At 47.7% G+C, this 14929-nt stretch overlaps 1 protein-coding gene across 1 annotated transcript in view; it reads right to left on the minus strand.

Annotated features, from left to right (window-relative positions):
- The window catches only part of ect2l (epithelial cell transforming 2 like), a 53465-nt gene that overhangs the window by 23671 nt on the left and 14865 nt on the right, over positions 1-14929 (minus strand). The window contains exons 7-12 of the mRNA XM_078230637.1: positions 14590-14713; positions 12795-12963; positions 11166-11294; positions 9130-9222; positions 5375-5557; positions 2834-2937 (exon numbers count right to left, since the gene is read on the minus strand). Coding sequence (XP_078086763.1) covers positions 2834-2937; positions 5375-5557; positions 9130-9222; positions 11166-11294; positions 12795-12963; positions 14590-14713 — 802 coding nt within the window. The remainder of the gene's footprint in view (positions 1-2833; positions 2938-5374; positions 5558-9129; positions 9223-11165; positions 11295-12794; positions 12964-14589; positions 14714-14929) is intronic.

Raw genomic sequence — 14929 nt, forward strand, 5'->3', positions numbered from 1 at the left:
AGGCAGCGCATTCCAGACTATAATAAGTCACTGCTCAAAAACAAAACTGCTTCTCAGTTCCCTCTCATAGAGTCATAGAGGTTTACAGCATGGAAACAGACCCTTCGGCCCAACTTGTCCATGCCGCCCTTTTTTTTAAACCCCTAAACTAGTCCCAATTGCCGCATTTGACCCATATCTCTGTACCCATCTTACCCATGTAACTGTCTAAATGCTTTTTAAAAGACAAAATTGTACCCGCCTCTACTACTACCCGCTTGTTCCAGACACTCACCACTCCCTGTATGAAAAAATTGCCCTTCTGGACTCATTTGTATCTCTCCTCTCGCACCTTAAACCTATACCCTCTAGTTTTAGACTCCCCTACCTTTGGAGTCTAAAACTACCTTTTGCCAATGATTTCAAATCTCTGCCCTCTGGTTACCAACCCTCTGGCCAACACAAACTATTCTGTCAATAAGACATGAACAGCTGTGTAAATCAGACTTTATTCTCTTTATTTGCTTCTTTTGAAATTACTTACTGCTGAACCCAACAAGATGGCTGTTACCAGTCACATGACTACAGCATTGGCCCTTTGTTCTGGAAACTACCAATAGGAATTACAAGTATACAAGAGTCTTCATCTCATCATCAGCGAATCTCACATCTAACTGTAAGGTCATTCTAATCACGGAACCAGGGGACTTGCAGATTCCTGCAGAATTGTTAACAGACCCATCTCACACCTGGGACTGTCCAGGTCCACTTCAAAAGTGAGAATGGACAGCATTTGCATATTGTTAAGCTTGGGCGGCATGGTGGCACAGTGGTTAGCGCTGCTGCCTCACAGCGCCAGGGACCTGGGTTCGATTCTCGGCTTGGGTCACTGTCTGTGCAGGGTCTGCACGTTCTCCCTGTGTGGGTTTCATCCAGGGACTCCGGTTTCCTCCCACAGTCCAAAGATGTGCTGGTTAGGTGCATTGGCTGTGTTAAACTTTCCCTCAGTGTACCCGAACAGGTGCCGGAGCGTGGTGACTAGGGGATTTTCACAGTAACTTCATTGCAGTGTTAATGTAAGCCTACTTGTGACACTAATAAATAAACTTTAACTTTAAGAAAACTTTCACTTCTTCAGTAGAGTCAGAGGGTCTTTTTAGACAAGATCTTCAATATGGATGAAGATCTTGTCTAAAAAGCTCTTTCAAAAGCCAATGGCCAGGACATTATCAGTCCTGAAACCAAAGCCAGTTTCAGTCGTGAGATAAACATCTCTTTTGAAATCATTGTGGAGAAGAAAGGTCACCTAACTCGAGTGATCTCCACATTCCTTTGAGAATTAAAACACCCTCAATCTGCTGAATTAACAGCTAACTGAGGAGACCAAGCAGCTGGTCGCCATGTTCCAACACCTTGGAGCCTGTTTGATTTATAAAGTCTCTGATCGTCGCTTGTCAAGCAATCTAGGCACAGAAACCCCATCATGCTGCATTGTCAGTCATTTTGTGGATTTTAGTGTTGCTGTCTCTAACCTGTCTCTAAATAATGACTCTATTTTTAAAAATTTACATGGGTAAGATGGGTACAGAGGGATATGGGCCAAATGCGGGCAATTGGGACTAGCTTAGTGGCTTAAAAAAAAGGCCGGCATGGACAAGTTGGGCAATGCTGTAAACCTCTATGACTCTAATCACACAGTTTAAAAATCACATAAGCTACAAGGCTATGAGAAAACCACAGGTGTTGATTAGAACAGACCCAGATAAGAATCAAAGATCATCCAATTGAACAATGTGCAGCCGCAGCTCATGTTTGCCCATTAGAACAAGGAACAATGGAAAGGAAGGTCGATATACCATTGGTCCAGACAATTAGCCCTCATTGCTTGGCGATATTATAATTAGGAAGATGTGCACAAGTTATAATTGGACAACTATACCCTTACACATGCATGATGTAAACCTAATCGATAGTTGTGAGTGGATATAGATATAATTTCTGTACAAAAGTAAATCTTTGATTGGTATATACTAGTTTCTTGTCACTAGATCTTAACTATAAATGACAGTTTAATTCCTGGATTGAAGCTTTTTCCTGGTGAACCACTAGTTGGAGCACTGGGGCTAGCCCATACTACAGTTTGTAATAAAGGCTTTGTCTGAAACGCCAAGAGCCTTCGCCTGGTTTTCTCGAGAGTGATGGTCACTATAGCCGAATAGCTGTATTTTTCTTCCTAACACTCCCTTACTATGACTGTGAGTGCGTGTGTGCGCGCACGTGTGTGTGCGCGTGCATGCGTGTGTTTGTGTATGTGTGCGTGTGTGTGTGCACGTGTGTGCGCGCATGCGTGCGTGTGTTTGTGTATGTGTGTATGTGTGCGTATGTGTTTGTGTGTGCATGTGTGTGTGTGCGTGCATGCATGCGTGTGTATGTGTGCGTGTGTTTGTGTGTGCATGTGTGTGTGTGTGTGTGTGAATGTGAAATAAACTAACCTTCTAAGTTAATCATGGCACGAGTTTTCTGTGTGTTAATTATAAAATTGGATCACACAAACTGAGGGTTTGGGGAAAGGCTTCACAACCTACTTTAAAGATAATTCAAAAATGCCTCTGCCTACAGACAGACGGGGAGAGGTTAAAATAATTCAGTTTGTCTCTCTCTTCCCCGAGCAAAACAGCTTCTCCTTTTTTACTCTGTCAAAACCTATCATCATTTTGAATCCCCCTTTATCCTTCTCTATTTCCAAGAGAACAGCTCTAGTTTCTCCCAGTAACTGAATGGCCTTGTCCCTGATACCATCCCAATCTTTAACAGTCTCTGAGGGAAGATAATGTTGCTCCTGAATGATATTTACCCGTTTTTCCCCCGTCATAGCGACCAATCCTTCGGTTAAAGCTTGAGCAATTTCCTGATTCTGTGGGATTTTGGTTCCACTCATTGAGTCAAACATTAGCTGCCCTACAGGGGAATAAAGGGCACACATCACAGTGCACAGCAAGACTGGCTCGGACCTGTGTCACCCACACTGATATAATTGGCTCTTTAAGTAACTCCAGTTTCAGAGATCACTGAAATACCCTGAGGGAAAGGAGATTAAAGGGAAATAAGAACTGAGTGAGAGAGAGAGAGAAGGGAGGAAAGATTAAAAAACAAAAGCATATCCGGACAGCAAAAGGAGGAAGGAAATAACAGCTTTAAAAAATCAAGCAGGTGTGGGAATGAGGAATAACAAGGGTGGAAGAGAGGGGGAGTAGCAGAAAGGTGGAAGAAAAGGAAAAAGAAGGTAGAGAGTATAGATGGATGGATGGATGGTAGGAGGGATAGACAGAGGGGTAGATGGGTGGACAGAGAGCAGAAGGGATGGATGGATCATTGGATGGAGGGGAGGGATGGAAGGACAGAGTGATGGATGGAGGAAGGGATGAATGGACAGAGGGATGGATGGACGGAGGGATGGATGGAGGAAGGGATGGATGGGCAGATGGTAGGAAGGATGGACAGAGAGACAGAGGGATGGATGGACGGATGGTTAGAGGGATGGACTGACAGACAGAGATATGAATGGACAGATGGAGGGAGGGATGGATCTACGGACGGATGGATGGAGGAAGGGATGGATGGATGGCGACAGACAGATGGATGACCATTATGGTGGCAGGTGCCAAGTTGTGATGATGATATAAACAAAACAAGTTAGCAGAATTAAGAATGTAATTATAGACAATCATTAAACTCAAATAAATATTAAAAAGATTGCGCAATTATGAAATTTTGACTGTATAAATAATTACAATACATCGCAAAATGCAGCCCTCCTTAATTTATATAATAAAAATGAAAGGTTAGTATTTTGAATTGAAGTCCATAGATTAATATGCTGTCACATTGAGTTCATTCAATCCTCAATCATTTACATCATATTGATGAGTTTGCTAAAATAGAGAGTTGAGTTGTTTCACAGACTATTTCTGTCTTATTTGCAAACGTTGTCTTTTCTCAATAATTCCCTTGCACATTTATGTTTGTGTGGCTGTGGCGATTGGAGGTAGGTTTAAGAATTTTCTAGACAGTGATATTCCCACCCTTCAGCAATGGAAACCTCCCCCTCCCCCCCACCTCCCCCGGAGAAAAGGATGAAGTGAAGAAGAAGAAAGCAAAGGGGAAGGAAAGAGAAAGATTTACTGAGCAGGAAACCTCAACATTAATCTTCCACATTCATTTCGATAATACCTTTTAGAGCTCCACTGGATTTTGAACAGAGAATTCCAGGATTTGGGAAGGGAAACAGCCCACTGGTTACATTCTAGAGAAGCTGGTGGGATTCGCCCTGGGAAGACCACGGTAGCTAAAAAAAAAACTTCTGGCAACTGTACAAGGATCGAGTTTTTAAATATTTAGCACAGAACAAGGGATAAAATATTTATTAATGATCTGGATGAGGGTATAGTTGGGTGGATTAGCAAATTTGCTGATGACACCAAAGTCGGTGGTGTGGTAGACAGTGAGGAAGGGTGTCGTAGTTTGCAGGAAGACTTAGACAGGTTGCAAAGTTGGGCCGAGAGGTGGCGGATGGAGTTTAATGCGGAGAAGTGTGAGGTAATTCACTTTGGTAGGAATAACAGATGTGTTGAGTATAGGGCTAACGGGAGGACTTTGAATAGTGTGGAGGAGCAGAGGGATCTAGGTGTATGTGTGCATAGATCCCTGAAAGTTGGGAATCAAGTAGATAAGGTTGTTAAGAAGGCATATGGTGTCTTGGCGTTTATTGGTAGGGGGATTGAATTTAGGAGTCGTAGCGTTATGTTGCAACTGTACACAACTCTGGTGCGGCCGCACTTGGAGTACTGTGTGCAGTTCTGGTCCCCACATTACAGGAAGGATGTGGAGGCTTTGGAGAGGGTGCAGAGGAGGTTTACCAGGATGTTGCCTGGTATGGAGGGGAGATCCTATGAGGAGAGGCTGAGGGATTTGGGATTGTTTTCGCTGGAAAGGCGGCGGCTAAGAGGGGATCTTATTGAAACATATAAGATGATTAGAGGTTTAGATAGGGTGGATAGTGATAGCCTTTTTCCTCTGATGGAGAAATCCAGCACGAGGGGGCATGGCTTTAAATTGAGGGAGGGTAGTTATAGAACCGATGTCAGGGGTAGGTTCTTTACCCAGAGGGTGGTGAGGGATTGGAATGCCCTGCCAGCATCAGTAGTAAATGCGCCTAGTTTGGGGGCGTTTAAGAGATCCGTAGATAGGTTCATGGACGAAAAGAAATTGGTTTAGGTTGGAGGGTCACAGTTTTTTTTTAACTGGTCGGTGCAACATCGTGGGCCGAAGGGCCTGTTCTGCGCTGTAATGTTCTATGTTCTATGTTCTATGTTCTAAAATGTGATTTAAATCCTACCGATCATCCTCGCACAGACGTCTCCCTGCAATTGCTTGAAATGCAGCCTCATCTGTTTGCGGACATTTCTTAGAACCTCCTCCTGTGCGTGTGCCAACCTGCTCCATTCCTGCAGCTTCTCCACATTGAAGTATATAGCTGGGGGAGCAGGATCCTTCCTATTCCACAGCCATTCACTGAGGACTAACAGCAAACACTCCAATTTACTGCGAGAGGAAGTGGGGGATTATTACACCTGTAAACAGTCGCTAATGAGTACCCAGGTATCCTGACATGTGCCAAGCCTCGTTCCCCATCACCCTTGGTCTACATTTGTGCTCGAAGCCCGATTATCTCTCTCTCTTACCAACCTCATCCTTCTTTTTCTAATTCCTCATAGGCCTCGTCCTTCCCTCGTTCTATAATCTCCTCCATCCTTACAACCCTCTGAGATATCCACGCTCATCCGATTCCAGCCTCTTGCTCACTCCCGAGTTTAATCGCTCCACCATTGGTGGCCATGCCTTTGACTGCCTGGGCCCCAAGCTCTGGAATTCCCTCCCTAAACCTCTCCGGCTCACCACTTCCTCAACCACTTTGAAACCTACCCTTCTGACCAAGCGTTCAGTTACCAGCCTAATGGCCGGGGTTTTCCGGCACCTTCTACGGTATGTTTTCCGATGGAGGTGCCTTGCCTTTGGCCACTGGCAGGATCCTCCAGTCCTGCTGGTCTACGGTGTTTTGTATGGCTCACCCATCCTGCCACCGGGGAACCCGCCATGGTGAGGTCACCTTTGGCGGAACCTGAAGATCCCAGCTGTGGGAATGGCAGGAAAATCCCACATTGTGCAGTCATCAGTGAACATCTCCACCTCCGCCCTTATGATGGAAGGAAGGTCATTGATGAAGCAGCTGAAGATGGTTGGGTCTCGGACCCTATCCTGAGAGACCCCTTCAGAGAAGTCCTGGAGCTGAAATGATTGACCTCCAACCACCACAACCATCTATTTGTGCCGGGTATGGCTCTAACCAATAGTGGGTTTTGTCCCTAATTCCCATTGAACCCAGATTTGTAAGGCGTCAAGTTGCCATACTCGGTCAAATGCTGCCTTGATGTCAAGGACAATCCGTCTCACCTCACCTCTGGAGTTCAGCTTTTTTGTCCATTTTTGAACCAAGGCTATAATGAGGTCAGGAGCGACCCAAGCGGAACCCAAACTGAGCATCAGTGAGCAGGTTGTTGCGGAGTGAGTGGCACTTCATAGATCATAGAAACCCTACAGTACAGAAAGAGGCCATTCGGCCCATCGAGTCTGCACCGACCACAATCCCACCCAGGCCCTACCCCCATTACCCTACATATTTTACCCACTAATCCCTCTAATTTACGCATCCTAGGACACTAAGGGGCAATTTTAGCATGGCCAATCAACCTAACCCACACATCTTTGGACTGTGGGAGGAAACCGGAGCACCCGGAGGAAACCCACGCAGACACGAGGAGAATGTGCAAACTCCACACAGACAGTGACCCAAGCCCGGGAATCGAACCCAGGTCCCTGGAGCTGTGAAGCAGCAGTGCTAACCACTGTGCTACCGTGTCGCACTTGATAGCGCTGGTGTCCCTTCCATCACTTACTGATGATCGAGAGTAGAAATATGGGGAGGTAATTGGCTGGGTTGGATTTGTTCTATTTTTTGTGACATACCTGAGCTATTTTCCACATTGCTGGGTAAATGCCAGTGTTGTAGTTGTACTGGAAGAGCTTGGCTCGGGGAGCGGCAAGTTCTGGAGCACAAGCCTTCAGTACCATTGCCGGAATGTTATCAGGGCCCATTGCCTTTGCAGTATCCAGTGTCTCCAACCGTTTCTTGACATGATGCAGAGTGAAGCAAATTTGCTGAACACCGGCATCTGGGGACCTCCAGAGAAGGCCGGGTGCATCATCCACGCTGCACTTGAAAATGAAAATCTCCTGGCGGCTTGAGGTGTCTGTTTCCCTTATACACCTATGACTGTGTGGCCAAATTCCCCTCCAACTCCATTTTCAAGTTTGCTGATGACACCACCGTAGTGGGTCAGATCTCAAACAATGATGAGACAGAGTACAGGAATGAGATCAAGAATCTGGTGAATTGGTGCGGCAACAATAATCTCTCCCTCAATGTCAACAAAACGAAGGAGATAGTCATCGACTTCAGGAAGCGTAGTGGAGAACATGCCCCTGTCTACATCAATGGGGACGAAGTAGAAATGGTTGAGAACTTCAAGTTTTTAGGTGTCTAGATCACCAACAACCTGTCCTGGTCCCCCCATGCCGACACTATAGTTGAGAAAGCCCCACCAATGCCTCTACTTTCTCAGAAGACTCAGGAAATTCAGCATGTCAGCTACGACTCTCACCAATTTTACACATGCACCATAGAAAGCATTCTTTTTGGTTGTATCACAGCTTGGTATGGCTCTTACTCTGGCCAAGACCGCAAGAAACTACAAAAGGTCGTGAATGTAGCCCAATCCATCATTCAAACCAGCCTCCCATCCATTGTCTCTGTCTACACTTCCCGTTGCCTCAGCAAAGGAACCAGCATAATCAAGGACCCCACGCACCCCGGACATTCTCTCTTCCACCTTCTTCCGTTGGGAAAAAGATACAAAAGTCTGAGATCACGTACCAATCGACTCAAGAACAGCTTCTTCCTTGCAGCTGTCAGACTTTTGAATGGACCTATCTCGCATTAAGCTGATCTTTCTCTACACCCTAGCTATGACTGTAACACTGTATTCTGTACCCTCTACTTTCCTTCTCTATGAACGGTATGTTTTGTCTGTATAGCGCGCAAGAAACAATACTTTTCACTGTATGTTACATGTGACAATAAATCAAATCCAATATTGAATGCCGAGATTGAGCTGCCAACCTCCATCACTGAGTTTACAAGTGTTTAGCACAGGCGGCTTTGCACAGAATGCATCAGACTGAAACTCAGAGGCACAGTGGCTTTGACCAGGCCATTGCTGGATTGATAAGATGGGACCTCAAAGCTGCATGTGGTTACACTGCAGGCCTGGGGGAGGGGGAGAGTGGGGATGTGGGTGTGGGGTAGCGAGGAAGAGGTGGGCGAGCAGGGAGGAGGTGGGAGAATGGGGGGGGAGGTGGGAGAATGGGGAGCGGGTGGGAGAATGGGGAGGGGAGGGGGTGGGAGAATGGGGAAAGGGTGGGAGAACGGGGGGAGGTGGGACAGCGGGGAGGAGGTGGGAAAGCGGGGAGGAGGTGGGAGAGTGGGAAGGAGGTGGGAGAGCGGGGAGGAGGTGGGAGAGTGGGGAGGGGGTGGGAGAGTGGGGAGGGGGTGGGAGAATGGGGAGGGGGTTGGAGAACGGGGAGACGGTGGGAGAATGGGGAGGGGGTGGGAGAATGGGGAGGGGGTGGGAGAATGGGGGGGAGAATGGGGGGGAGGTTGGAGAATGGGGGGGAGGTGGGAGAATGAGGGGAAGGTGGGAGAATGGGGGGGGAGAATGGGGGGGAGGTGGGAGAATGGGGGGGAGGTGGGAGAATGGGGGGAAGAATGGAGGTTGGGAGAATGGGAAGGGGGTGGGAGAACGGGGAGGCGGTGGGAAAGTGAGGACATGATGAGAAAGTGGAACCTAGTTAATGACGTACAATACTTTCTATAATATTGGTTGGTTAATCAGTCTGCCCGGGCTGAGATATTGCTAATTGGGAACGAACTGCAGCAATCTGTCCTTCGCAGGGGTGTAGACACAATATACTCACTGTGCTGGTACCATCCAGTCACTATACCAGTGGGTGAGCTGTAGTACATGGCAGTCAGTGCGGAGAGTTGTGAAAGAAGTTCCATCCCTGTCTCTGGCCACACAGAAAGATGGGTTAGATTCAGAGATAAATGGTTCCGAGATTTTACAGATAGGGGAAGGTTGTCAGGACCATCAAGCCTCTCACTCCCTCGCTCTCTCTCTCTCTCTGGCAGATACAAATCCTCCCTCCCTACCTGCTTCCCATTCCCCTTCATCCTTTCTCTCTCTTCAGAGATGTATCCCAATTTTTAAAAATTAATTGATGGGATATGGATGCCGCTGGCTGGACCAGCATTTATTACCCCTCCCTAATTGCCTTGAGAAGGTGATGGTGAGCTGCCTTCTTGAACCATGTGGTGTAGGTACATCCACAGCGCTGTTAGGGAGAGAGTTCCAGGATTTTAACCCAGTGACGGTGAAGGAACGGTGATATATTTCCAAATGAGGACTAGTAGATATGGTGGTAAAGAAGCGTAAGGAATGCCTTCTATTATTGGGCGAGATATTGAATACAGAAGCAGGGATGTAATGCTGGAACTGTGTAGAACGCTGGTTCGACCACAGCTGGAGTTTTGTGTACAGTTCTGGTCACCACATTAAATGACATAAAGGGCGGGGTTTTGCGGCCTCGCTTGAGCAAGACCGAAAATTCCCACCCGAGGTCAATGGACATTTCCGTTGTCCGCCCCTCGCCCGCTCCGATTCCGTGGTGGGCGGGGCGATAGAATTCCGATGAATTACTCTGGAGAGAAATCAGAAGTGATTGACAAGAATGTTCCCAGAGCTGAAAGTTGCAGCTATGAGGAAGGATTGGATAGGCTGGGGTTATTCTTCTTAGAGCAGAGGAGGCTGAGGGGTGAATTGATTGAGATATTCAAAATTATGAGGGACGTAGATAGGGTAGACAGTGTTCCCCTAGCAGAGAGGTCAGTTACCTCGGGGGGGAGGGATATAAGCAGGTGATTTTGCACCTGCATCCAACGTGGGTACAAAATATCGCAAGAGATTCTCGCCAGTGGGATCTTGTTTTCCAATTTTCCCCAGAGAGAGAGACATGCCCTGGCACTGCCCCCTGCAACTCTTGCACTGCCCACTGGCACCCTGGCACTGCCCACCAGCAGTGCCAACTTGGCAGTGCCAACCAGTGGCAGACCCTCCGGGGCATTCCATTTGGGGGCTTTACCTTACGTGTAGTAGGGGAGGAATGCCCAGTGCTTGTTATAAGGGGTCCCACATCTATAGTTGGAGGGTAAGCTTTGTTTTAATGCAGAACGGGATGCCCTTTTTTAAAAGCGCCCAATCTCTGTGGAGCCAGGATTGCCGGCTCCATCAGGCCCCTCCCCAGCGGAAACCAGGCCCCCAGGTATTCTGTGCAGATTTCCAGCGAATCTGGAGAGAAAACTCAGCTGTGCTGCTGGAGAGATACACAGCCGGTTTCTCTCCCCAGCCAGCGCTCTGTGCACAGAGTGCAAAATTCCACCCAAGGTGATTGGTGGAAGGATTAGAGGCGATATCAGGAAACACTTTCTAACCCAGAGGCTGGTGGGTGTCTGGAATTTGCTGCCTGGATTGGTGATCGAGGCAGAAACCTTCAACTCCATTTAAAAAGCACCTGGATCTGCACCTGGCTGGAACCGCAAGGCCACGGAACAGGTACTGGAAGGTGGGATTCGAATTGGCTGCTGGATATTCAGCTGGTGCAGACAAGATGGGCTGAATGGCCTCTTTCCGTGCTGTAATTTTCTATGGTTCTAAGTCAGGGTTGTGTGTGGTTTGCAGTGATTCCCGTCCAAAGTTGGAGCAAGCTAAAATAGACCTCAAAATGAGGAGCATGTCAGCAGTTCATCTCTGACTGAGAAACGATGTATTCAGTGAGCGCGAAGACCGGAAAGAAACTTCTGCAACTACCTCCTAGCCCAGAGCAGACAGTACTGCTTCGAACCGGAAATTGTTTTGTATATATTCGCCTTAAACTCGTAAAGGTTAGAAACTAACCTGACCCAGCCAATGGGACAAAGATATCGATGTGGCCGCCATCTTCCTGTGACAGGACACAGCCACTCAGATTCTCCCAGAATCTTCTTCGCTTGGCTTCCGGAAGGTTCATTGAACTGATTTTACAGCCTGGCAGGAGGAGGGAAATGAGGAGAGATTAGGAGGAGAATCTGCTCCTGTCAGTAATGTTACTTTCCGCAATCCTGCAGAGTTGGCAGACCCCTGGTCTCCCGTCCCTTCCACATTGACTCTCGATGGAGGCCTCTGCTCCCTGTACTGATCAGGTCTCCAGGCAACCAGCAGAGGCCAGAGGCCTCCACCTGCCTGGAAACTTCCCCAGTGACAGGGAGCTTTGTGGATCTCACAGTGGCTGGACACTGTCCATGTTAACAGGCCTTCACAAGAACATATGGAACAGGAGCAAGTGGAAGCATTTTTTTATCCATGGGCATCGCTGGTGGCCAACATTGACTGTTCATCCCTCGTTACCCGACAGCAGTTGAGAGTCAACCACATTGCTGTGGCTCTGGAGTCACATGTTGGTCAGACCAGGTAAGGACGGCAGTTTTCTTTCCCTCAAGGACATTAGTGAACCAGATGGGTTTTTCCGACAATCGACAATAGTCTCATGGTCACCAGTAGATTCTTAATTCCAGATATTTTTTATTGAATTCAAATTCCACCAACTGCCGTGGCGGGATTCGAACCCAGGTCCCCAGAACATTAGCTGAGTTTCTGGATGAATAGTCCATCGCCTCCCTCGAGTCACTCATCTGATTGTGGCTTTAACTCCACTTTCCTGCCTGTCCCCCAAAACTCCTCCTCACCAATCCAAAGTCTGTCTAGCTCAGCTGTGAATATACTCAATGACCTGGCCTCCACTGCTCTCTGGGGGAGAGAATTCTAAAGACTAACCACCCACTGAGAGAAGAAATTCCTCCTAACTCCATCATAAATGGAAGACCCGTTATTTTTACATTGCGCCCCCTAGTTATAGCTTCCCCACTGGAGGAAACATCCTCTCAGCATCCACCCTGTCAAACCCTCTCAGAATCTGAAACGTTTTCACAAGATCTCCTTTCATTCTTCTGAACTCCAATGAGTACGGCCTAACCTGCTTAACCTCTCCTCATAAGACCACCACTTTGTCCCAGGAATCAGTCGCATAAACCTAGGGGCACATGGTGGCACAGTGGTTAGCACTGCTGCCTCACAGCGCCAGGGACCCCGGGTTCAATTCTGGCTTTGGAGTGTGGAGTTTGTGTGGAGTTTGCACATTCTCCCCATGTCTGTGTGGGTTTCCTCCGGGTGCTCCAGTTTCCTCCCACAGTCCAAAGATGTGTGGGTTAGGTGGATTGGCCATGCTAAATTGCCCCTTAGTGTCAGGGGGACTAGCAGGGTAAATAGGTGGGGTTACGGGGATAGGGCCTGGGTGGGATTGTTGTCAGTGCAGGCTCGATGGGCCGAATGGCCTCTTTCTGCACTGTAGGGATTCTATGATTCTCTGAACTGCCTCCAATGCAGGAATGTCCTTCCTGATCATCCTTTATCTGGATGGTAACAATGCCCTGAGCTAGGGCTCATTCAGCCGTTACTGTCTGATCATCCGAAGCACCCATTTCTACTTGCCTTGTACCATGTCGATCTCAGTTGGGTCACCCTCAGCGATGATTCCAATGCTCCTCGCTCTCCGGCCTCTCAGCACCTTTTCCAGGCGGTACAGGAGAGTGTCCAGCGTTGTCCCACTGTGCTCATACACCACGGATATCACGCCAACTTTCACACAATCCACAACCATCTGTAGGTGGAACATTCTCATTCACGTGAGGACTGCTCCTCCCCTCCCCAAACTGCATCGTACATGTTTAAGATGCTCAAACACCCCTTGCCCCCAAGTTTTTTTTAATGGGTCCTCCTTCCCCTGAATCAGAAGGTCGTGAACTCAAGCCCCAATCCAGGAGTTTGAGCCCATAATCCATGCTGAAATTCCAGTCCAGTCCTGAGGGAGCACCCAACTGCCAGAGGTGCCCTCGGGGGTGAATGGAAAACATCCCAAGGCAGCATTTCAAAGGAGAGTCTTTGTAAAGCTCTGCGTGGTTAGGCCACAACTGGAGTATTGTGTCCGGTTCTGGTCACCACACTTAGATCCTTGAGAAGGTGCAGAGAGAGATTGACCAGAACAATTCCAGGGATGAAGGATTTAACTACAGGGTTAGGTTGGGGAATCTGGGATTGTTTACCTTGGATCAAAGGAGATTTGATAATGGTGCATCAGATTGTGACAGGCTTAGATGGGAAGCTGTTCCCATTCACTCATGGCCAAAGGGCTGGAGGACACAGATTGTGGACAAGAGACGCAGGGGGTGGATGTGAGCAAAAGCTTTTATTCTGTAGTGAGTGGTAACAACTTGGAACTTGCTGCCTTTGGAAAGATGATGACTGATTTCAAAAGGAAATTGGATGGACATTTGAGGGAAATAAACTTGCAGAGATACGGGGAAAGAGCGGGAGGACTGACTGGATTGCTCTGCAGAGAGCTAGCATGGACTCAATCGGTTGAATGGCCTCCTTCTGTGTTGTAATGACTCTAACGCCAAGAGTATGGGAGAGCCCCACCTCTGCCACCATCCTAAAGAAACAGGAACAAAGAACAGTACAGCACAGAAACAGGCCCTTCAGCCCACCAAACCCGTACCGACACCTTTCTAAACTAAAGACCCTTTGCCTCTACGCAGTCCATATCCCTCTATTCCCGGACTATTCATGTACTTGTCAAGATGCCTCTTAAACATTGCGATTATATCTGCTTCTACCACCTCCTCCGGCAGCGCATTCCAGGCACTTACTCTGTGTAAAAAACTTGCCTCTCACATCTCCTTTAAACTTTCCCCCTTTTACCTTCAACCTATGTCCCCGAGTAATTGTGATGTGGAGATGCCGGCGTTGGACTGGAGTAAACACAGTAAGAAGTTTAACAAGTAATTGACATTTCCACCCTGGGAAAAGGTCAAACCTGGTCAATATTTATCACTCAAACAACATTGCTCTTTATGGGAGCTTACTGTGCACAAATTGGCTGCCACAAGTTCTACATACAACAGTTGGCTACCCATAAAAAAGTACTTCATTGGCTGGAAAGTGCTTTGGGAGTCATGAGGTTGTGGAAGGCAGGGTGTGAGTGCCTGCGTTTGAAATACTTTCATCTTCCTGATCTTGTGGCTCTTTGGGACTGCCTGAGTTTCTGACTCTCACTCACCAGTGCAATGACCGACCCCCATCCCGACCTCCGGAACAATTAACTACATTAAATTCCCAGTCACAAAATCCTCCTATCCCCATTCACCCATAACCATCGCCTGTTCTCCCTCAACCAACCCTAACACTCCCAGAATGTCCACAATTCAGGCAAAACTGTAGCCGTTACCTCCCAGGCGGGAATCCTGGACGATATGAGGATGACACAGGGTTGTTCAGAGCTGTTATTCGCTAATCGTGCTGCTTCGCTGTGATGTAACGCAGGGTAGGAGCCACCTCCAGACAGATTCTTCCTGCAATTCAATCGAGGAATTCTCATCAAGTCAACCCCTTCTGGACAGTGACATGGGAGTAACTTGTGTTCAGTTCTTGACACTGTCCCTCAGGAAGGATATAATGTAAAGTTTATTTATTAGTCACAAGTAGGCTTACATTAACACTGCAATGAAGTTACTGTGAAAATCCCCTAGTCGCCACACTTCGGCACCTGTTCGGGCAACACTGAGGGA

Source organism: Mustelus asterias, chromosome 15 (assembly GCF_964213995.1).
Source record: "Mustelus asterias chromosome 15, sMusAst1.hap1.1, whole genome shotgun sequence".
NCBI classification, from domain to species: domain Eukaryota; kingdom Metazoa; phylum Chordata; class Chondrichthyes; order Carcharhiniformes; family Triakidae; genus Mustelus; species Mustelus asterias.